Genomic DNA, 27073 nt, shown 5'->3' with positions numbered 1-27073 from the left:
ATGGGAAGGGATTGTGCGTGTGGTGGTGTGGAACCACCTGAGATGCCCTGCCTTTTGGTGAGCACAGAAACAAACTAAAGACTATGCCAGAGCTCCTTTCTAAACCCTTGTGCCCCTCAATAAAAGAACAAACTAAACCAAAAACACATTTAGAAGAATTAAGGTATAAAGCTGTATTATTAAAACAGTGAAAGATGATTCATAGTTTCTTGTTATAAGGACCTACCTCGAGATTATAGAAACAGTTATGCATAACTGGAATCAAGTAATTGACATCTATTGTTTGCATTTCTTTGACGTGAGCTGTGATGCTCTGGAATGTTGAGAAGCGAACATCAAAGTTGATATCATCAAGATGTCTTTGGTCAAAGGCGTTAAGCTATCAAAAAAAAAAAGGGCATTTAAAGTCACATAAGTTATGGTGTGCAAGTCTTTTTTAAAAAAGATAGTATTTTTGAAGAAAAATTTTTTTCTTTCTTACCTTGACAACATCAGTAATATACTTTAATTCACCTTGAAAATCAGAAAGAGTCTATAAAGAAAAAAAAAAATACTGTTTTAAGTGGATAAAAACCATTTTTTTATGGTCTTTCCCTCTCTCTACAAAAATTCATACAGAAATATCATACTGGCACCAACAAAAACACTATTATGCTTTACATGTTACAGTCACTGACTCAGGAAAGGAAGGATTCGGAGTCAAAAGAACTATTACAGACCTGGAAAACAGAACAAAGCAACTGCCGAGACAACTTGTTCTTAATAACTGAGAAGAGCCTTGCCAGAGGTTTGAGGAAGCTGGTAGGGTCCGAGCAATGCTTCAGCAGGTTTTGCACTGTCACCAGAATATCAAGCTCTGTCTCCTGAAGAAGAAAAGGAAAGAAAAATCTTATCTCATTAATTTATGAAACCAGTTCACTTAAAAAGAAAAAAAAAACAAAACAAAAACACACTAAACTATTTCACTTAACTAATTAAGGATGTACAATAGTACTAATTACAAAATTACTTGCTAGTCTTGCAGCGAACATTATTATTTTACACTAAAACGCCCCTAACTGCTTCATATGCATGTGACAACTGCACAATGAACAAGGAGAACTGAAGAAGAGAGATTCCTTTGAACTGTGTGCTGGTGGAGAGTACTGAATACACTACAGATTCACACAAGCACAAATCTGTCGTGGAAGAAGTATGGCTGGATGCCAAAGGGGAATCTTCCTGGACAGGCTGTTGGAGGGCCAGTTCCTGGGGAATGACATCATGTTTAGAAAAACAGAGGGTCACCAAAGGGAGGAAGATGCCAAACGCGATGGACACACGCTGTGGTTTCCACAATGGGCGTAAGCACAGCAGCGTGTGAGGATGACACTGGATCAGGCAGGGTTTAGCTCTGCTGCACTTGGACTTCCTATGAGTAATAGCCAGATTGCTGGCACCTAATGACATCGACAGTAGAGTCCTTTAATTTGGAGACTATGCAGTCTTAAACACAATTTTGCCTATTGTCCAGTAATAAAGAACCAACAAAATGCGTGTGGTGACTAAAAGGACACACTGAATTATTAAGTGAGAGAAGGTGCTCAAGGTAACTACTGAGATCTTTTTCTAAATGACTGTAAGCTAATGGAGCTCTCTTCCAATCAAGCCTACACCAGGATTTAAAAATCCTAACAGCAATCTTTAGATTGTTATGTGGTGTCGAGTCACCTGTAACTCACAGAAATCCTACGTACAACAGCTCTGAAGCCTGCCCTGTTCTGAGCCAGTCTCACTGATTCTGACTCACCTACCCCCATTGCCCAGTTACTGCATCAATCCATTTCATCTGGGGTCTTCCTCTCCTGTGCTATCCCTCCACCCTTCCCAACATGAAGTCCTTCTCCAAGGACCAGCATCTCCTGGCCATGTGCCCAAAATCTGTGAGACAGAGCTTCAAAATAATAGTCTCTAAGGAGAAACTTAGTTTCACCCTCTCCAAGACACACATATTTGTTTTCTTGGAGATGTGCGGTATGTTCAAGACTCTTCTCTAGTACCACAACGCAAAGGCATCAATTCTTTTTTTCTGTCATCCTTAGTTACTACCCAGTTCTTTGATGCATAGCAAGTAACTGCAAAAACCATGGCCTGGATCAGGTGCACCTTAGTCTCTAGACTGGCATCGCTGCTTCTCGGTACTCTGAAGAGGTCCATGACAGCAGATTTACCTAATAAAATTCATCACGAAATCTTTAGATATGCCTGAGTATTAAAATAATCAGGCTTTTCATTCAAGTTCTGGCTCTGTGACCCACACATATGACTGTGCAATGCACTCCTCGGGTTCCAGGTATGTTACTGATTATTCCACTCTTCCTGCTGAGTTGGTTCAGACTCATAACGACCCTCCAATGGGTTTCGGAGGCTGCAAATCTTACCAGAGCTAAGATCCATCTTTCACTTACAAGGGCCTAGTAGATTAAAACTGTTGATCTTTTGGTGAGAAGCTTGACATCTTACTCACTAAGCTACCAGGAATCCTTGTTATTGAGTACAGTCACAGGGAAAAAAAGAAAATCCCACCCAGGATTAAATGTAGCTCTGGTGGCCTAGTGGTATGGAGCGGTGCTCCCATCACAAAGGCATGTGGCTTGAACCCACCTGATCCTCTTCAGGAGAAAGATGGGCAATCTCCTCCCATTCAATTTACTGTTACTGAAAACTCACTGGAAGGTCAGCTATCAGTCGTTTAGACTCAACGATACAATGCAATAACAACAAACTGGATTAGAAGTTAAACACAGACAATGAGGGCTGAATACTTTTCCTGTTACGGGAGATGGCAACACAAAATCTAATGGCTATCTCCATCCCAATTTATTCCCCTTCATTCTCAATTTCCTATTTCTGTGTGCAGTCTTTAAAGCTATTTGCGACAAATACATTATAGAATTTAACCAATGAAAGCACTGCTCACAAATAAGTGACTAAATACGACTTCAAAGACACAGTCAATGAACTTGTACCTCGGCAATGTTGGCACGGTGGAGGAAAGGAAGGAGGAGTGCAATGAGTAGAGAACTCTGCTCTTTGTCTTTCATAAACTTGCTGATCCTAAAGAGGGGAGAAAACAGATTTGTCAGGAAGATGTGCAACTGAAGAGTAATAAACTGCCCTACGCATGTGACACGTAGAAAAAAGTTAAAGCTCAATCACTGACTAGGCCCACTCTTCTTCTCTCCAACATTGGGTTTAAGGTAACTACTTTTATTTCTTCTGCAGTGTCTAACTATACGTGGTAAACACTGTTATGTCTTTTCTGTACAAGAAAATTAATTTTTTTCCAGGATCTGGAAGTATTATGTGCTATTAAGAGCTCTGTGTACAAGATTTCATTATAATGCCTGCAACAGCCTGGCAGGGTAGTAGGAATGATTAGTCCATTTTATCCAGAGGGAATGGAGACTCAGAGAAACCAATGCCACGTGGCGAGTAAGTGGAACAGCAGATCTTGTAAACGCTGATCTTCCTTGTGCCCATCTCTAAAATTCTTTCACTACTATATATTTTGTGATGAAATGTACTAAGTACATTTACATGGTCCCTCACTCTATGTAATTAAGAGAGAAAAAATCAAAAAAGGCACCACATAAAGGTTTCCTGGAAGGATGTAACATATCCTGGTTCTTCTTGCTGAAAATAGTAGAAATGATAAATTTCCAACAATTATTAAGGCAACTAGTCAATTTAAAGTTTAAGAAGGGGATCATTTCTGGCATGCAGGATCACTCTCCTTGCCCTTGACAAAAATCATTAATATGTATTATTATACATTACTGGATCTACTGCCAAACAGATTCTTTGGAAATGCTTGCAGGATCTTAGTTCTTCAAAACCCAATCAACCAACTTGCTCTTAATTTTTGCCAAATAAGCTCAAACAAATAATGGAATCTCACATAACTAAAAACTTTAAACAAAATTTACAAAGGCTAAACAAACAGATCTAGAAGTCTGTGTTAGAATTTTAAAGTTTGTTCCTTCTAGTATAATTAAATGAAGTGCAGTAAAAAGCTTCTTATGAATACTGCAACAGACAATAGGCCACAGTAAGAGGCATCTGAGACACTGGAAACCATTTTTACTTCTTACAACTATATTCAAACAAGTGGAAAATGAATTACAATTTTTTAAAAAACAGAAAACCATGGTGGCAATTGTATTTTAACACGAATATGTCACTTACTTGGAAAGAATGCCAAGCTCCTTGCTGACTTGTGCTCTGTTCTTTTTCTTTTTCACCTTTTCTGCGCTAATTGTGGTTTTGCTGAGATACTGAAGAATTACAGGTACGTGAGGTAGAATTAACCTCCCTCCTATCGTGAGAGACTCTGAAATAGACAGGGAAGAATGTTTCGATTTTAACAAGCTACTTTCTTAAAGCATAACTGTATCTTCATAATGATGGATTTTTTTTAAAAAGCACTGACCTGCTAAGCAAAGGTAATCATAGGTGTTCAACTCTAAAAAATTACTTTCTTCTTAATCAAACTAGCCATGTCTCTAAGTTAAGAATGTATGAGACCTCACAGTTTTATTTAAATGGATGGTAGTAAAGACGGTGGTGGCAAAGGCAATGCTGAGAAAGCATGCGGAGAGGAAGACGTGACAGTGGAAAGGACTCGATAACTTCCCGAAGGACAGGTGGAGCCTCTCAGAAAGCTGACCATCTGAATTCTAACTACTACACAGTAAAGTCAACTTATATTCATTAATATCATCAATTTCTGGAGAAAAGTACAATTAAAAGACCAGGTTATCAATTGTCAAATTCTACTGGCCTTTTCCTTTCAGAGTGAACCAGCAGCAGCTACCTTGGAAGCCCAAGATCAAACGCTCTGTCTGGCACACGTACCGTCTGCATTTTCTGCCATGTCAGAGTACACGCAGCCTGTGACAGGCAAGTTCGAAACGGTTTCTGTGGGCTCAAAATCTGGAAGGTTGAGGAGGTCATCGGCGATTTCCATCACAATACTGGCTGTGGCGTCAGAGAGATTCTTTGCTGACAGAATTGCAAAAACATTGGTCAAAATATCACACTCTGGATGTCCAGGCTTCTGTTTAGCCAGAAGAGGGAAATACCTGCAAGAAAAACATTGGCATAATCACCTTCTTTCCTAGAAAATTTTCCATGAGTTTCAATAACTTAACAAATATGCACACATAAACAGACTGTGTCACATCCACGCCAATCTTCTATGATAAATTCCCTCCAAAAAGGTAAAAGTTAAAAATGCAGGGTATGATCTCTCTTCACCTACATTTTAAAGTCTTTTCCTACTGGGCATCCTCCAACAGTGTTTTCGAACACATTCAACTATGTCCTTTTGACAAAGGTCAGTACATGCTGAATGGATGCCCTGTGCTGTCAGTCAGATTCATGGTGACTCCGTGTATCACCAAGTGAGCGCTGCAGAGTTTTATTGACTGTGATCTAAAGGGGAGCAGATCACTAGGACTTTTTTCTGTCACTGGGGGAGTTCAGACCAGCGATGGTCTGCAGTTGGATACAATCTGTACCACCCAGGAACCTCTGCCTGTATTATTTACTCAGTATCTGCTGTAAAGAAAGTTGTAGGTAGGTAGTGCTAACTCAGCATGTTAAAGTGCTTGAGCTCTTTTTAACAAGTGCCAAAACCAAATTTGAAATTTTTCAGTGTGACCTTCCCACTATTTGTCAGCACCGAGTCCTGGCTAGAAGGTGGGTGTAAGTTTGGCCTTGGCTGGAAAACCCATGCTGCCTGGACTTTGCTGGTATGGTGTCCCGGTGTAAGTGTTCCTACCATCAGCGCGAGTCTTTCAGGCCTGGGGATGGATTCATTCTTTACCAACCCCTGTGACATAGAATCTATTTCTCTCTGAATGCTGCATCTTTCAACACAATAAATATCCCCTTTGGCCTGCACTAAGTTGCAAGTCGCAATGCTAGGGTTTTCAGGTGAATGTGTATGGGTAGACTCAGGAACCTTGGTGATGGAATGGTTAAGATGAGTCAACTAGGGGTGGAGACACAAAACCAAAACAAAACCCAGGAGTTAATTTAAAAAGATCTGTTGTTAAATCTACTAGTCTCTCTTTGGAGCTCTGGTGGCTTCTTGTTGTTAGGTGATGTCGAGTTGAGTACGACTCACAGTGACCCTATGAACAAAAGATCTGAACCCTGTTTTATCCTGTGCCATCCTCACACTTCCTGACACCCAAGGGCCCATTGCAGTAGTCAGCTTGTCAATCCACCTGATTGAGGGTTTTCCTTTCCTTTGCTGACCTGCCACCCTTCCCAGCATCATGTCCTTCTCCAAGGAATGGCCCCTCCTAGCAACATGCCCAAAGTATGTGAGGCAAAGCTCATCATTCCTGCTTCCAAAGAGCACTCCAGCTGCACCCTCCCCAAAACGTATCTATTCATTCCCTTGGCTGTCCATGGGAAGTTCAGTACTCTTCTCCAGCACCACAGCGCAAAGGCACCAATTCTTTTTCCATCATCCTTATTCATTGTCCAGCTCTCAGATGCATAGTAAGTGATCGGAATGAGCATGACCTGAATCAGACACACCTTTGTCCTCAAACTGACACTATCACTGCTCAATCATGTGGAGAATTCCCTAACTGCAGAGTGTAATGTGATTTAGTTTTTGGTCTGGAGACTTAGTGGAAAAGGAATTACGCTGCTAACACACAGGCTGTGGCTGTTACGTGCCTTGAGTCAGAATCAACCAATAGTTGACCCTCCAGTGGGTTTTCAGAAAAGGAAAACCTTTGCCTGTCCATTTCCCGCACAGCAGCTGGTGGTTTCAGGACTGCAGTGCAGCGTTTTACCACTAGGTCACTGCAAAGCAATGCAAAGGTACACGGTTCAAATCTACCAGCTGCCACACAGGAGACAGATGGGCAATCTCCTCCTGCATGTTCACTATCTGTAAACCCAGTGGAGGGTCAGCACATGACAGCAGTCACTCCACAGGACAAAGACACAACAATCTGCTTCCATAAAGATTTACAGCCTTGGGAATCCTCGAGTGCAGTTCTAATATGTTCCGATCAACTTGACAGCAAGACATCTGGGTGTTGGGGTTTTTATTAATAAGGTATTTTATGAATGCTATTTCTAATTTTAATGAGATAGGTTATTATTTTCATCTTGTTGTTGTGTACCATCAAGTCAGAACCATAACTGACCCTCCAGAGGGTTTTCAGAGGCAGTTAATCACTCAGAAGGAGACTGCCCATCCTTCTCCCGCAGAACAGTTGGTGGCTTCGAACCCTGTGCCTTTGGGATTGCAGCACTGTATCTTGCCATCAGGCCACCAGAGCTTCCTACAGGTTGTGAAACTGATACCCACAGAGGGCAACTTTGCCAAGGAATAAAGTAAATGCTAAAGCAGGATTTGAAATTAGGCTTATGTAGAGTCAATTTGTACAATTAGGATGTTGTATGTTTTCTTTTAAATAGAAATGTCATGAAAACTATTTTCAACTCCTGGCAAAAGCTTAGCTAAGGGCCCATTCAAATCAAATACAAGGCCAAAAGTGACCAAACTTTTTCTTGAACAAAGTAACCTGATACTGTAGCATATTCCTTGCAGATGTAGCCAGAGTTTAGACAAGAGAGTAAATCATACAGAGAAGATCATGTCAGAATCAAAGCTGCTACTCAGAGTGACCTGGTCCAGTCCCAGTTCACACTGCTGTCCTGGCTTAGTTATTTATGTTGCTGTAGTTGTTGTTATATGCCATTGAGTTGCCTGCAACTCACAGCAACCCTATGTACAAGAGCCCTAAATGCCGTTCTATCCTGTGCCAACCTCCCTGTCTCAAACACATTCATTCCCACCACTCCACTCAAAGAAATGATCCATCTCATCGAGGGTCTTCCTCTCCTGTGCCGTCCCTCCATTCTCCCAGACATGATGTCCCTCTCCAAGGACCAGTCCCTTCTTGCAACATGCCCAAAGTATGTCAGACGAAGCTTCAGAATCCTTGACTCCCACTTTTTCATGTCCAAGAGTGTCACAGTTTAGTTAACAGAATAGAAAATGATTCCAGCTAGCTACTAAGCGAGGATTTCTTGTCCTGAGTTTTTATCTACTTTCAGCAATTCATTCTCTTGTAAGATTAAAGACACTGGCACTAGATTGGTTCTACCTGCATTTGTACAAATGTGCAGGAAAATCCCGGATCACCGGGTAGATGAAAAATGTGTTTAAACATCTGTACACATGCTCAGAAGCAAAATTTGCATTTTTTCACTGAGAAGTAACATTTCCATTAAGTGGCTAAAAAGGGCCATTGCTAACTCTTTCATATGCAAAGAAATATGCATACCAACCGCCATGAGAATGTCAAGGGAAGTCAATCTTTCTAGACATTTCTTTCAAGTGAGTATTACAAAAAGAGAAAGGGGGAGAGGGGTGAACGTTCTATAGTTACCGCCTCTACTGCTATGTGTTTCTATAACTTCTAACCAAGAAAGAAAGAATCTGAAGAACTGAATGAGCTGGTATCTAAGGATGTGGCTCTTTATTTTGAGGATTTTCATTTTTTTTTAAAAACACCAAACCAAAACCTAACTTCACTGTCACTGAGTTGATTCCGACCCACAGCAACTTTGCAGGACAGAGTAGAACCATTTCAGAGAGATTTGCCCCTTGAAACCACTGGGTTTCCAAAACAGTAAATTCTGAAGGAAGGAGGACGTCTTTTTCCTATGGTGCAGTTGGTGGGTTTGAAAAATAACCTTTCAGTTAGCAGCCAAGTATAAAACCACTGTACCACCAGGACTCCTGGTTAAGACTCGGGTAATAAAGAAACTAATTTATTATCATAAAGTCTGCCTGGACGACAATCCCTCAAGGGTTATTTGTCCAAAGGTTACATAATCATAAACGAGTTCTCAAGTTTTCCTATGAAGTGTTGCTCATAAATGTTCAGTGATCAAAGCAAATATGAAATAACTTTATCAAACTGGAAAGTAAATTAAAAGATCTCTATCGACCAGTAAAATAAAACAAGTTTTCCTGTGTCAAGATTTTTTTCTGTTGTGAAAACAACTTACTGATATGGAGAAATGTTCAGTATTTAAAAAAAAAAATCAAGTCAGTTACAATAGTAGGTGCTAGTTTTGTAAAAGCCAGTGCCAGAATTTTGATATCACTAAACTAAATCTTGTATTTTCCCACTCATCAACACAGACAAGGGCAAACTTAAGTCTGTTTCCACAATTTAGGCAAACAACACTTGTAACATTTTCACTGCTTGGTAAACAAGCATCTTGTCTCTAGAGGGTGGTATCTCTGCCCCAGCAATAAATGCAGGTTCTGCAAACAGCTCAAAAGGAAGCAAAAACATACAGATGATCAGGATAAAACTTATCACCACTGAGCTGACTGCCACTTACAGGGAGTACCCAGAGGACAGAGCAGACCTACCCTCGCAGTGTTTCCAAGGCTGCATGTAAATTCTTGGGGAAGCAGACCGCCTTGTCCTTGACCCATGGAGTGGATGGTGGGTTCTAACCACAGATCTTTGAATAACCACCAAGTGCCTTAACCACAACAGCACCAGGAAAATGACCAATATAAGTGTTAAGTGTATTTCTGTAGAATTTTAAAATAATAAAAGAATAAATTTAGGAAACCAAAAAAGTCTATGAAATTTCTCCAACTTTAAGCAGAGAATGAGAAAAAAGAATGCTAAAGGTAACTCAGCTTTGGTTTTTAAGCAAGCATGCAGAACAAGTAATGATTATGTAGTAATTAAGTACTGTTTTTCCCTCTGCTAGGCCAAAATAAACTGCCGGTATAAGTAGCACAGCTGACAGAATATCCCTACTTATTCCAAAACGTCTAACTTTTAAGTTTTAATGAAATGGAAAACAGTAGACCTATACTGGCTTTGTTGATACACATTCTATAACGTTAACTTGTAGTAAATTACAAAATGCTATTTTAATCATTGATTTTAATGTAGTATTGTCATCATCATCATTATAATGAATAAACTTAAAAACTGTTAAAAACATATCACGAAGTTCTGTTTTCCCACTGGCCCACTCAAGCCTCAACCTGCTCTAACTGTTATTAGGTACTGTCAAGTACAACCCACAGTAACTCTGTGAACAGCAGATCCTCACTCTTCCCGACACACTCGAGTCCACTGTGGCAGTCACTGTGTCAGTTCACCTGGTTGAGGGTCATCTTCTCCTTTACTGATCCTCTGCCCTTCCAAGCATTATGTCCCTCACCAAGCAATATCCCCTCCTAGAAACATGCCCGAAGTGTGTGGAGCGAAGCTTTATCATCTTTGCCTCCAAAGAACACTCTGGCTGTACTTTCTCCAAGACCTATTTGTATTCATTTTGGCAGTCCATGGGATATTCAGTGCTCTTCTCTAATACTAAAACTCAAGGCATCAATTTGTTTTTCTGTCATCCTTATTTACTGTCAAGCTCTTAGATGTACAGTAGGTGAACAGAAAGACAATGGCCTGAATCAGACACACCTTAGTCTTCACATTTTTATCACTGTTCATCAGTAATTTGGAGAGGTCCCTAACTGTTGACTTTCCCACTGTAATATATTTCCTGATTTCCTGACTGCTGGTACCAAGGGAGTTAACTGTGGATAGAAGGAAGATGAACCTATTGACAGTTTTAATCTCTTCTCCATCCATCATGAAGTCGCTTAATGGTCCAGTGGTAAGAATCTTTGTTTTCTTGACCTTAAGATGCAATCCATATTGAAAGCTGTAGTCTTTGATCTTCTACAATAAGTGCTTCAAGTTTTCCTCACTTTTAGCAAGCAAGGTTCTATCATCTGCATGACACAGGCTATCGACAACATCTATTTTTATGTTGTTGTTGTTGTTGTTGTTAGGTTTTTGAATCAACAACAAAGCGACTCTAAGAATAACAGATCAAAACCCTGCCGTATTCAGTATCACGCTCAAGCCCACCTAGTCTATTTCATTTAAGACAAATGGAATTTTTTAGTGGATCACATTACACATACTGCTTAGCAAGCTGCATTTTCCTTTTAAATATGGCTTGTCACTGTAGTTGTTAACCATTGATTCAAACACAAGAACGACTGTGAAGATGGCACAGTATTGTTCCATTCAGTTCTATTAAAGATCGCTATGAGTTGAAACGGACTAAATGACATCTAACAAAAACATGTTACATTTATTTTGAGATCTTTCCACATCTTAATTCAGTTGAATTACTCTCTTTAACTACATGTGAAGTATTTCAATATACCGAAAATTCTGAGAAATTATACCATTAGCGCCTCAGACTAGGTTAAGGAGCCCTAGTTGTTTAGGGATCTCAGGATGGCACAGGACAGGGAAAGTCTCAGATATGTAGTTCACAGATCTCTGTGAATCATAGTTAACTCGAAGGCAACAACACCACCACCACATGACGCAAAGGTGAAATATTCGACTGCTCACTGAAAAGTTGGAGGTTCAAATCTGCCGAGCGGTTCCACAGCAGGAAGCTTTCTCAGTCTGCTGTGCACAGCACGGCCCAGGAAAGTCTACTGAGCAGTTTTCCTGTCACTCGGGGCTAAGTCAACGGCACGCAACAACGGGCCAGCTTTAAGTAGATTAACTGAAAACACTGTCTTTTTAAAAGGGGCGGGGGGGGGGGGGGGGGGGGGAAGTTATACCTTGCATTTCTGCTCCAGACACTAATTAACTTCAGCAGAGGAGTAGGCGAATACTGACTCTCAGATCCAAGCCTGCTGATCTAGAAGACAAAACCAAAACAGAATAGAAGAATAGGCAAAAGACAAACAAAATTCTAAGGGACAAAAGCAAAAAGAACTAGAAAAGTGAACTAGCACAGAGACCACACAAAAGGACAACAGAGAGGGAGTTCTGGTGGCCTAGTGGCAACAAACTGCACTGCAATCCCAGAGGTATGTGGTTCAAATCCACCAGAGGCTCTGTTGGAGAAGGAGGGGCAGTCTCCTCCTGTACTAGTCCAGATCTGATCTGAAGGTACACACACAAAATAATAACATTAATAATTAATAATAATAATAATAATATTTTTTTTAGAAAAGAGGACAACAGAGAGGAAAATGTAAGGCATTCAAAATAAGACCCACTAGGGGAAGAGGGCAAAATGATGCAAAACAACACTCATAGAAGAAAAAGGGCTAAGATGGTTCGTGGAGGCGTGAGGTGCTGCAAGGGACTTATCAGAAAGGCCAGGTTGCTCAGCAGTCCCGTGGCCAGAGAAGACTGTAGGCTCGAGCCGCCACCAGTAACCTTTTCTAAAGTCCAGCATCTCCTCCAGTTTTCTGGCTGTAACTAGTCCAGTCTTCACTACCAGAGAAATTTAACAAGAAAACAGTCAACAGAATTACCTGTTTTCCTTTAGGCTTGTCAAAAGCAGTGGCATGCTAAGTGAAGGGCTATAAAAGTTGCTACAAAAACTATTCATATTAGCCTTAAGTGTAAATGTCAAGGTACCGCAGAAACCCTCTCTTGAGTTTTAGAGGTAGGGGAAGCAATGGAGGGGGTCTTGGTGACAGAGGAGTTAAGTGTCTGGCTGTAAGCTAAAAAGTGGGTCATTAAACTACCCAGTGTCACCACAGGATAAAGGCCAGGTGGCCCTTTGGATAATTTGACTCTGTTAAATGGAGTAGTCAGGTGTTGAAATTTACTCATTAATTAACAACATGCCAAAAACAACAAAGAAAACTCCACAAACCCACTGCCACAGAACTGATCTTTGATTCACAGCTACCCTGCAGGACAAAGAAAGGTCTCATAGGGCTTCTAAGGCTGTCAACCTTCTATTAATAGACTGCTCCACTGTTAACCTGCAGAGTGACTGGTGGGCTTGAAACACTGACCTTTGGGTTAGAAACTGTATTCTTTAACCATTGTGCCATGAGGACTCGTTAATAACCATAATGAAAGCAAAGAATTCGAAAACTTCAGAAGTATTAAGAAGCTTCATGAGAAAGAGAAAAACAGCATGAGCACTCCCGTCTGGGTGGTAGGCTCAGCTGGTGGAGAAGTGACATAAAGAAGCAGAGGGTTCCCAAGCAAAACAGAGAAATCAGGGTTACCTGAGGCCAAACTGCACCATGGAACATGGCATCAATTTCTTCCGTTTGGAACTGATACGACTCCCAATCCAAAAAGATATCCGTCACCATTTTGATCCCAAGACGTCTTAAATTTTTCAACGGGTTAATAAACCTCAGTTGGATCTACAAAACAAAGTCCTTTCATTACATAAAAATACATGTAATTTTTTTTTAATCCACATGTCCTCAGGGAGGCACTCTTGCTCAGCTGTCTGTACTCAATCTTTGACTCTCTCCTGTGATTCTCTATGGAACTCCTGCTTTCTAAGGAGTCGTACTGCTTCAGAAAGGACACTGAGGACTTAGAGAATGATGAGCTGTGCTCCACTCTCAATGCCCAGGAAAATCATACCAGAGTGTTGTTAGGAAAAAACAAAGTCACAGTCGGAACAGTTGTTTTCCATTCCACACTGCTTTATTCAAATAATGGTTTTAAACAAATCACCGATTTCTTTCCACGAACAGAGCATTCTAATAAAAACAAAACATTTTGTCATCACAGAGCCTTGTATCGGGGGAGGAGGAGAATTTTTAAAATTTTACTTCAAATGAAGTTAACTTTTACTTCTGACTTAATACTTTAATTTTTAAACCTTTCATAAAACAAAGACGTTTACATTATTCTTCCAAAAATTGGTCTAGGAGATGGAACAATTTTTGGTTGTTCTACACAGGAGAACAGAGTAGCTTGTGTAGTTAAAGAATCAACCCAAACCAAACCTATTGCCACTGAGTCAATTCAAACTCACAAAGTAAATACAAGGACTTAATAAAAGCATAGAAGATTTGAGTAAATATTACAAGCAGGTTCTAACTTACCTTGGAATGTCTGACTATGTACAACTGGTGAACCTGTGAACTTAGTAAACAACTCTCATAAAGCTGACATTCAAGGTACACAGACATAGGTACAATCTCTTTAGTGATATGTGCTTCCTTGCAGTATACAAGAAGACATTATTACTATTTTATCATTACATTAAAGGTAGCTCTGTAAATGTGGAAGTGTTTATGTAGTGTACAGAGGGATATACTGTAGTATGTGCAAACAAACATTTGGCTGATGTTGTATAGGAACCATATCTCTTTTGACTTATGTCTTAAAGACATTCAGCTTAAAGAAACAGAGCTTATTTTAATCTGGGAACTGCCGACAGTGCAAATCTAAAGAAAAGCGTGCGTGTCGTGTGCACATCTGTGCCTGCTCATCTGGATGTCTGCATGTGCTCATTTGGCAATGTGCTAATGACACACTTCCCCCACCCCTTCTTCTTTCTTTGTAGCAAATGGAGTCACTCAGCTAGGATTCCCTTCCTTATTAGTTGTGAAATACACCATAAATAGTTCAGGCTCAGCAGAGTCATTTACTGAGCCTTCACAACATTCGTTGAGTCACTTACTGGTTCAATGCCAAGGTCCTATCTTAAACATCTAACTTAAGGAAAACACATTAAATTATGTGACAGATTAAAAGTGCCAGTTAATAGGGGAGGAGGTGCTGTAAACTGGAGAGCAAAGTTTCATGGAAAAGGTAGCATTGCTCTAAGATTTTAAGGGTTAAAAATGTTGAGGCCAAGCAGAAGACAGAAGACCTCAGAGATATAAGAATGTTGTAAAACTAAACAGACACAAGGAAGAGTCAGCGCCAGTATTTTTCCTCCCTTTGATTAGTATACTGGTTGTTGTGTACCAGAGTCAGAACCGACCCCTACCTGACCTTCCAGCAGGTTTTCAGAGGCAGTTAATCACACTGGAGGAGACTGTCGATCTTTTTTCCACAGAGCAGGTGGTGGATTTAAACCATGTGCCTTTGGGATTGCAGCGCAGCTTCTTACCACTAGACCACCAGCACTCCCTTAATATATTGTACTACTTATTTTTACACGTGCCTATTTTAATTTTCAAAGTTCTACATATAATCTTTATTAACTACATCAAACCTAAAGACCACCTTAATATTTATAAAGTAAACACAAACACTAGAGTGAATGTCAAGTCTCATGGCCAAGAGGCAATGAAAAAAACCCCAAAATGTGCTATGGTTTTGGTAAAAATTATGTTCCATGTAAATCTGATACCGTGATAAAAAGTGGTATTAGAAACAGAACCATTTGAAGTCAAATTATGCAAAGATGTCATCAATTTGAGTTAGAGGAATCCATGCATAAAAAGGTGACAGTTACAAACCAATCTGTTATGTTTCAATTCAACTGGCAACATTCCCTCATCAGCTGTACTGCCCACTGATCAAAGATGCCAACTACTCCTGATCTCTGGAAACACGGGATCATGATCCCTGCAAGCAAATTAACGATCACTATCAAACACGTTCAAAAGTAAAGCCCACTTCCACTCTGCCCATTCCTACTAGTCCACGCTCTGCGCTTGGAGGATCTATACATTATTTACTTTTGTATCCACAGTGCCAGCTACCCAGTTTGGAACTACTAAGTAAGCTGCAGAGAACTTCTGAAAATGGGTAATTACAGAAGACTTTCTTGCCTACAGGTTGTTACTTCTTAGTAATCAACAAACACACCTCTTGTTCAAACGCTCCCCAAAACAAAAACCTGCTGACACCGAGTTGATTACAACTCAAAATGACCCTGTAAGACAGGTTAGGTTATCCAGACTTTACAGAAGCAACTGCCGAATCATTTTCCTATGGAGCGGCTACTGGGTTTGAACTGCTGTCCTTTTGGTTAGCAGTCAAGTACTTTAAACACCATGCCACACAGCCCCTTCCTCTTGCTTGAGGTTACCGACCACCTCCCTCTAACAACAAAAACCACCATCAACTTTTAAGATACACAAATTTATGCAACAGTCAGTGCCCTGAAAAAATACAAAAGGTAAAGAAAAAGGTAAATGTGTAACTATGCTCAAAGACATAAATGTAGAACTTTAACTCACTTAACACCTAAGCAATATTATTGAGCAATGATTCAAGATAGCACCTCAAGGAATTCCTTGAACTTATTCAAGAATTAAAAAATAAAATGAACAGCTCCTAACCGTCAACAAGCTCTAACACCTCCCTAACTAATGAACTGTGAAACTGTGGAAATGATTCTCTGAGTTACTGATTATTCACCCAGGAGGAAGGCTTCAGTACTGAGTAACTTCTAGGTTAACCGAAGACTAAGAGTGAATTTGAGCTCAAATGCTACCTCCTTAGAAAGGACCCTGACCACGTTAGTAGTCAACCTGCCCAGTGCACCTCTCCACACCTTGGTCCCAGCCAGTGACATGTGATTTCATCTGATTGAAATATTTAGCATCTTTTTATGTCTCTTCTTGATATGTTCATGCCTTGCTCCACTTTCTGGAACACAAGGAACATTTTTACAGTTGCTTTTTACAATGCCCTTGTCCAGTTCTGTGGTTTGTGGGTTGGCTTTGACGGATTGATTTTTCTCCTCATTCTGGGTCAAATGTTCGTCCTCCTCTGCAGGCTTTGTAATATTTCACTGGATACCAGGAATCGTTAACTTTATGCTGTTCACCAAAATAATTTAAAAGTTTCTGAGCTTTGTTCTGGGACATGGTATATTTTGTTGGAAAAAATGTGATCTTTTTTAAGCTTCGTTAGGTCGAGCCAGGGCAGCCTTCACTCCAGGGTAAAATGGCAAGGACGCCGCTAACGAAGCAATGGGTATCTGAGGGGTGCCAATGGACAGCACAACAGGCAGCCAAGTGAGAGGTTAGACTAAATTCAAGCCCACTAAGACATGTCTCAGAAGAAAGGCCTGGAGACCCACCTCCAGACACCCAGCCACTGAGAGGGCTGCGGAGTGCAGTTCTCTGACACACGGGGTCCCCAGAACTGATCCGTGGCTACTCTTTTTGCTTTTGACTTACTGAGTCAATACCCTTCTAAGGAATGGTCCGGCTGTCCCATTACAAGACTTTACCCTGGAGGAGGCTGTGCACATGAACTTGAATGAGACACTGTCAGTCTGGAGACTGCTCTGCCTGCTCTTTTATGGCAGTTTTTGTTTCTAGTCTAGATGGGAGTAACAAAGACTGGATTTATGCTTCTTGGGGTTTTTTGTTTTTTTTTTAAATTTTATTTTATTATTATATATGTGTGTGTGTGTGTACCGTCAAATCGGAGCTGACAGGTACAGGAGGAGATTGTCCTTCCTTCTCCAGCAGCAGAGCATCTGGTGGATTCGAACTGCGTACCTCTGGTATTGTTATCCTTCTTTCTTTTTAATGTATCCTTCTTTCTTAAATCAACTAAAACCCAGAACAAAACATACACCGACAATAATTTTCAGAGATTATTTATCAGGGTGCAGAGGACAGTGATCCCCAGAAAAGGGGATCCCCAAATGACAAATATGTAAGCTGCACATTGTCTCCAGCTTTCTGCCAGCAAACTGTCCACATCTTAGTGCAGGAGGGGCTCAGGCAAAGCTCACCAATCTCCAAGAGGTGCGGAAACAGCGCTGGGAGTCGGAGGTCAAGAACCACAGAAGCAGGAGTGCTACAGATCTGGAGAGAGCTTCCTCACTTTGCTTACTCTGCGCATTTGTGTATTCTTTCATCATTTCTCTCTCCACGATACTGAGTCTTTACATGTCTCCTTCCTCACCTACCAGAACCATGCCTGGCACAGAGCATGTGCTTAGTAACATTTGTGCTTAGTAACAGTTGGTCAATGAATAAATAGGAATTTTTTTTTAAATAGATCTCTCCTGAATTCCAACTGCCTCACACATAGTAAGAACTCAATTACTGGTTGAAAGAATGAGGAAAAGAAAACCATACTATCAGACTGGAAGGTGTGGTCGAAATCTTCAGATCTTGGTCATCGGATTTTTTTTTTAATTACCAAAGCACATTTATATCCGTACAAATGCCAAAAAAGAGGCATGAAGGTTTGGCTAGTAATTTTCACATACAGTAACCATTTGTGAGAGGCAGTGCATGGGGCAGGCATATCTATCAATCATGTTAAATAAATTTTGCCAAATTAAAAGTGTCAATTTTTTATAACTGTGAGTCTCTGAGCAGAACACAAGAGCTTGAGTCTCTAGTTCAAATCCTACTTGGCCGAAAAGATTTTATGTTCTCCTGACTTTCCAATAATGTACTTAATGCTCACACATCTTGTTTCGGTGAAACATAAATACACTGTTTTGATACAATTCAAGAAGCACTTTTGAGCACGACCACCTCGTGGAGCCTCTGGGCAGCTGGCCAGCTGGCGTGTCTTGCCAAATCTTGCTGCTTCTCTTTATTCAAAACTTCACATTCACGGTAGGTAAGCATTTGCTCTTTAAAAACCATGTATACGAACATTTTAAATAAACCAGAATATTAAAAAACTCCAGATACCTGTGCTTCAAAATAACCAGGAAACAAAGATGGTGGTAAGAAAGCTCTCTTCACTCACCAACTAGTCTAAGAACTGAAAAAATGTCCTATACCCCTAGGCTTTTGGAATTAAAATATAAAGAAAATCATTGGAAGCATCCCTGACTCTAGCTTCTGAGAGGTCTAAAACAAAGAACCCCTACTCTCTCAATTATCCCATTTTCTTTTCCAGTATATTCCTGACAGAGTCCATATTTTCTACCTGGTACACACAAACACCTACAACAGTGAAGATCTCCAGGTAATGGAGGATGGTTTTAGAGACACTTTCAAAGCATTACACTAGAAAGATTGGAACTGGCAGGATTTTAGTCATTCAGGCCCCAACCTGACTGGCCAGGGCATTTGGGCACATTAGCCTAGGAAGGAGGCACCTATAGTAAAGCCCACCTTTTCTCGTTGGTCGAGGATGTGTGACACGGTTGCTGTCATACAGAGCAGTATCTGCAAAATCTTTGGAAGGTACGCACTGATCAGATGACTGATGTTCTTCAATACGATCTCAAGGCTGTTTAAGATACCATGCTGGCGACCCAAAGGAAGAACTTTAGACAAATCCAAATCTTCTACAGCCTGAATGACTGAAGAATGGCACTCTCCTAGTGAAACAAACAATACGGGTAGTAAGGAAAGAGAAGTATTAGCAGGTCAGAGTTGACTTTGAATTTCCCTCAACAACAAAGTGCTTTCTATTTTTTATAATTCCTTATCTTTGACAATACCCTTTCTTCATATATTACCTCCTTTTGATTTCTACCAAGTAGTCAATGATCTGGGCAAGGCAAATTTTCCTCAACCACTTTATAACTGAGCAATCATGAATAATATAGGGTGAGCCACTTGTGACAAATGGAGTCTTTAAATGCAAAATCGATCCTATTTATTCTGTTTTACAAAACATGAGTTACTAATAAGTTTTATTCTACCTGGCATCTTTACACACTTTAATTCTTCTCACTCTTAGTGTTCATGGATCTATGCTGAGGTCAGCAGTTACACACATATACACACACACACAGAGACAGTTTTGCTATGAGCTCCCTGAAGGCTGTGAATTTAATGTTTTATTTCTCCTGTAGCTCCCTGGGGAATAAAGAAAGTAACAGTCTCTTATAAATAGCCATGTGGATTTCAGAATTTACTTAAATGACTTCGGTATTATTATTTCGGCTTAGCAACAAGTCATTAGCTAACTGATTCATAGACCTAAAAAAATCAATCCATAAGATTATGATTTGTAGTTACCCTCCTATAACAGACGTTATTATTTTCCACAAAGGCTGTATTCTTTGAGCACTACTTTCCTTCACTATATGCTATTATGCTAAATGAATTCAACAGTTAGAATCTTTATCATAGGAAACACACAAGACAAATCCAAGACCATGCCACTTGCCTATAGAAAAATGTCCAAGTTTGGTTAAAGCAAAGGAACTGTGGGACTAGAGCTGGGGTTTTGTAGCCCCAAAAATCTGGACCCAGAACCAATTCTACCCCTTTTGCCCAGCTGTGCACCATCACAGCCCACGTGGACTCACTATGAACCCCGAGGACAGAGAAGAGCTGTCCTGAAGGGATTCCTAGGCTGAAATGGAGAGGAAAGCAGATCCTGAGGTTCCTTCTGGGGAGAAACAGATCAGAGCGAACCACCCACCCCTCACTTAGCAGTTCAGCACTTTGAACTGTGCATCACAAGAGGTCCTTTTTTGCTGAGAGGGCAGATTATTTAACCTCTAAAGCTCAGTTTCCCCATCAGTTCAAAGGAGTTAATTAAATCAGGACCTCTCATACAGTTACTTGAGGATCAGCTGAGGTGTATATAAAGGGGTCTGCTACCATCCCCAGTATAAAGGAAGCACTTCAGTAAATGTGAGGTGTCGTAGGGCTGGTTCTGACTCATCATGATTCAATGCATAAGAAAGAAACGCCGTCTGGTCCTGAGCCACCAGCAGGATGGCTGCTATGCTTGAGTTCACTGTTGCAGACACCACAACACTTATCTCATTAAGGCACTTCGGCTTCCTCTTTTTCCTGGGCCCTCTACTTTGCCAAATACAATGTCCTTCTCCAGGACTGATTCCACCAGAAAACAATACAGCAGTACGTAAGAAAAAATCTCATCACACTGCCCTCCAAGGAGCATTCTAGTCCTTCTGCCAAGATAGATTTGGTTCATTCTTCTGGCAGTTCATGATAGTCAATACTCTTCATTGACATCATAATTAAAAAGCATCACGTTTTCCTTACTCATGTTCCAACTTCTGTATGTTGGAAATGCGTATGTTGTTGTTATGTGCCATGGAGTCAACCGCAACTCACAGCGACCCTATGCACAAGAGCACCGAACTTTGTCCGATCTCACTGCCTGTGACACACTTTCACCCCAGTCACTGTCAGTTCACCTCATCCAGAGTCTTTTTCTTCTGTGCTGACCTTCCAACTTTCCAAGCATGATGTCCTTTTCCAAGGACTGGTCCTTCCTGGCCACATGCCCAAAGTACGTGAGATGGAGCTTCAAAATCCTTGCCTCAAGAGAGCAACTTCTTTTCACCCTCTCCAGGACAGACGTGTTTGTTCTTGTGGAAGTCTACAGTAATGTCCGATACTCTTCTCCAGCACCACAATTCAAAGGCATCAATTCTTCTTCTGTCATCCTTATTCACTGTCCAGCTCTTGGATGCACAGCTATTGAAAAAACCATGGCCTAGATCAGGTGCACCTTAGTTTCTAAAACGACATCATTGCTTTTCAGCACTCTGGAGAGGTCCTGACAGTAGACTTTCCTAATCTAACTCGTCTTTTCATTTCCTGGCTGCTAATGCCAGGCATGTATGCGTATGAGGCAATGAAAATGTTATGGTTTGGGTCAGGTGTAACTTAGTCCTCAAAATGAAATCTTTACTTCTTAAAAATCTAAAGAGGTCTTTTTTAGCAGGTTTGCCTCAATGCAATACTTTGATTTCTTGACTACTGCTTCCATTCGTACTGATGGGGCCAAGTGAAATGAATTCTGACAATTTCAACATTTTCTTCATCTAATATGATGTTGCTCATTCCACTTGTGGGGATACAGTCCACACTGAAGTTTGTGGTCTTTAATCTCCATCTTGTCTTTAAGCAACAAGGTTGTGTCACTTGCACATAGCAAACTGCTAAGATATTCCCTTCAATTCTGATGTTATGTTCTACTTTTACAGTTGAGTTTCTTGGATTTTTTACTCAGCACACAAAACGAATAAGTATGTTGAAAGGATACATACTTTTCCTGATTTGAAGCCATGAAGTGTTCTCTAGCTCTGTTTGAATGGTTACCACACGATCTGTACACTGTGCAGCACAGTGTTTGCTGAAGTGTTCTCCACAATTTGTTATGATCCACATTCTCGAATGCCTTTGCAAAGTTAATAAAATACAGGTAAACACCTTTCTAGTATTCTCTGCTTTCAGCAAGATCAATCTGGTATCAGCAATGTTGTTCCATGCTCTGTTTGGAACCTAGCTTGACTTTTTGGCAAATATCTACTGATCTATTACTACAACCATTTTTAAATTCTCTTCAGCAAAATTTCACTTCTATATATTATATATATAGAATAACACTCTGAGAATTTCTATATTTTGGTGGATCATCTACCCTCGGAACGGGCACACATATGGATTTCTTCCATATGTGTGGACTGGCCAGGCCTCCACATTTTGTAGCATAGGTAAGTAAGACTCCAGCACTCCATTTGTTTGATGAAACATTTCAGCTCGAGTCCTATCAATTCCTGGAGCTTCGCTTTTCCTCATGCCTTCAGTGCAGCTTAGACTTTTCCCCCTTTAGTATTATGGGTTTTTAATCATATGCTATCTTATGAAATGGCTGAATGTCAACCACTTCTTTTCGGTATAATGATCATGTGTGCTGCTGCAATCTTCTTTTTAAAATTCTTTCTACTAATTTTATCTCACAAATAATTTTAGTCACAGCTTTATGGGTTCATGCTAACTTACAGAATTTTAATTAGGTCATCAGTGTTGCAAAATGACCTCATGCCATCTCTGACATCATTTCCATCACCCAAATCATATTTTCCTGTCACTGCTCTGTTTCCAACTTTCATGTTCCAATTACCAGTAATTATCAAGGGATACTGAGTGTATGTTTGATCAATTTCAGACTGCAGAAGTGGGTAAAAATCTTTAGTCTCTTCATATTTGACTTATAAGCCGGTGTGCAAATCTGTAATAACTGGTCTTTCTTTTGGTTGTTGTGTACTGTTGAGTCATGATCAACTCATGGCTGACCCTTCAGCAGGCTGTCAGAGGCAGTAAACCTCACAGGAGCTGACTGCCCATCTTTCTCCTGTGGGGCAGCTGGCAGTTTCAAAATGTTGTACCTTTGAGCTACTGGTGCAATTCCTTACCACTATGCCACCAGAGTTCCCTAGATCTTCCTTATAAGTGTGTGGATATTCTTTCACTGAGAGTGTACTACTTCAGGATAAAATGTAAATGTTGCTTTTTCTATTGAACGTGAAGCTGTTCCACTTCAATGTGTCATTCCTGGCATAGCAGACGATGGTAAGACTGCTGGATTCAAAACGGCCACCACCACTCCATTTTAATTACTGTACAGGATATCCACCTTCAAGTGTGATTCAATTCATTTTACATAACTTCCTATTTTTCTAGATTCATACTGATGACTAGTGATTATTTGCAGCTATTTATTTTCATTTTGCATCCTGTCACATCAGCAAACGAAGGCCCTGAAAGTCTGACTCTAGTGACAATTGTTAAGGTTGATGCTCTTTGCAGGAGCAGCTCCTCCCTGGTCACATTCTGAGTGCTTTGAAGCCTCAGTGGTTCATCAGCTGCTGGTACTGTCACAGACAACAGTTCAGGACCATTTGTCAGGTTTTCCTTCTCAGTCTGTCTTAGTCCAGAAGTTCCACTGACACTTGTCTACTGCTGTGAGTTGACATACCAGCTCTTAGAATCCCAGCAACATGAAAGCCATCACAACCCAACATACTGACAGACAAGTGGTGGCCAAACCGTTAACCATTCTTACTGACAGTAATTATAAAAATCATGTAACATAGAGCAGGACAGCTCATTGTACACACTCTTACATCCACAAGGAGACTCCAATTTCTTGACAGAGAGTATAATTACTAATTTTTCTATTTTCAAGTTGCCAGAGTATCCAAGGCATTGGGCAAGTCATTACTCAATAAATGAATGATTCAATAAATGAAAACAACAACACCAAAATCCATTTTGTAGCTTGCTAAACATCTCTTAGAAGACTTTTTCTTTGTATACAGATAAGTTTTCATTTTCCTAAAGGCCTAAAAGCACAAAAAAGGTATACATTTTCTAGAGGTTTGCTAATGCATGGACACTGACATTTCCCAGATCATTTTCAAGGTTTACCTAATTCCAACCATAATCTCAAAATGAATTGCATTAAAAAAGACAGGATTGTGAAGACCAGCTTGGTTAGAATGATGTCCAGGAGCGTGAGGAACAAAGTCTGGTATGTCTGACCTATGTGAAAGAAGACACATTGAGGCAGGAGTGGGAGCTGATAGTTACCATTCTTGAAGTGCTTCACAGGTTCAAACAGGAGGTCCAAGAATATCTGGATCTCCTCGGGCTGGGTCCCAGCGAGGAACCGGAGGACAATGGACATGCGTGTGCCGGATGCAGATTTCCCCTGAGTTTTAGTCCCAGTCTTGTTCTTCATTCGCCCATACAAAATTCTAAAATGTCAGAAAAACATTACTGGTTCACACACAAACGATACAAGTTCTTTGTTTTGTATAAAGAATAATGATAAAACAGATATAAATGGACTTATTACAAAATAAGGAATGAAAACAAAAACTAGACCTTTAAGTTAGGGAATCAGAAAAGCAACAATTGAAAAGGGTAAGGAAAGCAGAAGAAAGAAAATCATAAAGACAAAACCCAGAAATCAATATGCAATGGAACTGATACAGCCATAGTATGGTTCTTTGTGTGTGAGAAAATAAAAAATAGAATGAACTGGTCAAAGATAAGCTTAATCAATGAAAAAAGAAAACAGGAGCAAAAAGATTAAAAAGTGAGATTAGAAAGCCAGGCAGCAGAAAAAAGGAGAGAGAATAGAAGATTCTAATTAAATAAGAGCATTTTCTAAAACAAATTTAAATTAGCAAATAGAACTTAAGTGCAACATATCAGTAACAAAAATAATGTTACATACTAGCATTTCTAAACCTACTATCTAGCATTGTATTGAAACAATATTAAACCAAATAGTGATTATCTAAGGAATGCAAAAATGCCTTCATTAGTAAAATCTATTAAAGAAATATAAATCAATGTCCCTACAAAAAGGACATTATCATTTCAATAAATGTTTAGTAGGCAGTTTTGTAAAGTTCAACATCCATTCTAGACAAAAATTCTAAATAACCTAGTAATCCAATATACTCTCTTAACATGGCACATGCTAATTTAGCATTTAAAAGACAAAGACAGGGATTTTCAAAAGTTTTTGCACTCTTTTGTATACTCAGGAAATATAATATTTGGATAATGTGTGGACCACTTGTGTGTTCCACCATTTACAATGACAACAGTAACATTAACTACTTCACTATATTTAGAAACTAGAATAAGTTACTTTCATTATTACTGTTATTAAAACATTATCAATAATACTTTCATTAAAATAATATTGATAAAACACAAGGGAAAGATGTTTTATCTGTAACATGGACAAAAATTCTAAGCTAACCCTAATAATTTTACTTCAACAAGAGGTCTAATAAAAAAAAATAAAAACAGAAATATTTGGAAAGATTTCTACTTCTATATTCATACTATTTTTTAACCAATTAATTTCAAAATCAGTAAACTACCTCATCAGAACAGGAAACAGGTCTGCCCGGTGCTCTGCTTTCACCACCGTGTTCTCTTCTGAAATGCTAAAGTGCACAATTTCTTCCTTAAAGCTTCTGTCTTCAAGCAACCTTTCCAAGTTTTCCCTTTAAGAATGGACGACAGCATAAATGCTCATTTATTTATCAACTGTGCTTTTAAAAAAACTAAGAGTAAAATAGCAGGTTTAAAAAAAATAAGATCTTAAAAATTCATTCCTTTAATAGTTGACATCAATGAAGAACGTCAACCACTTGATAGATTTTCAAATTTTACAATATAAAAGAGATTAAGAGGGACTAAGTTTTGTTCCTAATTGACGTTATGTTGGGTTTTTTAAAATTATCACGCAACAGCTTTCTTCAGTTCTTAGCGATGGCTCCCTGAGCAACTGTCATAACTCTGTGGCAGTGGATTAGAGGGAGAATACAACCATCTAACTTTTTCAACACATTATTTTTCTCTAACAGTTTCTTTCCTACCTTACTATCTATGGAAAAAGGAGCCCTGGTGGCACAGTCTGTAACAAGTTGTGTTGTTAACTCAAAGATCGTTAGTTGTGTTGTTAACTCAAAGATCATATTTCTCGTGGTTGGAATTCACCAGCCACTCGTCCTGTGGGAGGCAATGGACAACCTTCCTATTTAGTACCTACAGCTATGGAAATGTGACAGAGTCGCTATGAGCTGGAATCTCCACGACAAAAATGAGTTTTAATTTATGGTAAACTACTTCTAGCAAACAAATACACTTTTAGCTTTCAATTCTTGCCTAGAAATAGCATTAGGGTAATTTAGGGAAAGAAATAAGCTTCTTAGGCCTTCAAAAAAATTTTTTTAGATAGGGCTCTTTTGGAGAAAGATAAAAATTAGTCAAAGGACTAAAATGTCTTCAAGCATTAAGTCACTTACCTGTAAGGGAGTATATGTGGATGCTTATACGTCATTATACAATCCAGACTTATTTTCTGTACTGTTTGATCCTGGTGTAGCAACAACTAAGAAAGATAGTTATAGAAAAATCAATGCAGTCATACACATACACACATAATAACATGGGACAACAGTTTATTTTTGTTCATTTGCTAGATTTTGGTGTGTTGTGTGCCATCACCAACCCACAGCTGAAGCTCCAGCGGGTTTTTAGAGGCAGTGGATTAACCATATGGGAGGAGACGACCCATCTGTCTCCTGAGGAGTAGCGGGTGGATATGAACTGCCTGCCTTTGGGACTGCAGTGCAGCTTCTTAACTCTAGATCTCCCTAGATTAGCTTTCCTCAAATTTAAATTTTTAGATAAGCTTAAAGCTGATACCTGACAAACTTCCACTTTCCTGGAGGAAACAGAGCATGAACTGAAAACATGCAAAGGAAAATACGAAAGTAAAACCCAGTTGCCTGACTCCCATTATGACAGAGCCTCAGGCCCTATCAGTCTTTTGACCATGGCAAATTCTCCACATGAATCTGCTTTTAAACTTAGTGGGCAAGTCACATGATCAGCAACATCGTTTACAATACTGAGATAGTAACAAGTAGCCACTAAGACGCTAGAACAGAAGATCTGGCTTGAAAGCCCCCCTTGGGAGGCGGTTCTGGAGCTCACTTCCTGTGGAGAGCTGAGACC

General features: G+C 39.8%; 1 protein-coding gene across 1 annotated transcript in view; it reads right to left on the bottom strand.

Annotated features, from left to right (window-relative positions):
* The window catches only part of UTP20 (UTP20, small subunit (SSU) processome component, homolog (yeast)), a 115021-nt gene that overhangs the window by 33779 nt on the left and 54169 nt on the right, over positions 1-27073 (bottom strand). The window contains exons 24-35 of the mRNA XM_006888529.1: positions 26359-26444; positions 25429-25554; positions 24116-24282; positions 18920-19128; positions 13124-13267; positions 11708-11787; positions 4897-5123; positions 4228-4372; positions 3009-3096; positions 720-863; positions 482-532; positions 227-379 (exon numbers count right to left, since the gene is read on the bottom strand). Coding sequence (XP_006888591.1) covers positions 227-379; positions 482-532; positions 720-863; positions 3009-3096; positions 4228-4372; positions 4897-5123; positions 11708-11787; positions 13124-13267; positions 18920-19128; positions 24116-24282; positions 25429-25554; positions 26359-26444 — 1620 coding nt within the window. The remainder of the gene's footprint in view (positions 1-226; positions 380-481; positions 533-719; positions 864-3008; positions 3097-4227; positions 4373-4896; positions 5124-11707; positions 11788-13123; positions 13268-18919; positions 19129-24115; positions 24283-25428; positions 25555-26358; positions 26445-27073) is intronic.

Source organism: Elephantulus edwardii, unplaced genomic scaffold (assembly GCF_000299155.1).
Source record: "Elephantulus edwardii isolate Elephantulus edwardi_28Jun2011 unplaced genomic scaffold, EleEdw1.0 scaffold00068, whole genome shotgun sequence".
NCBI classification, from domain to species: Eukaryota; Metazoa; Chordata; class Mammalia; order Macroscelidea; family Macroscelididae; genus Elephantulus; species Elephantulus edwardii.
Note: the sequence above shows the minus strand (reverse complement) of the source record. Positions and strands in the feature narration are given on the sequence as shown.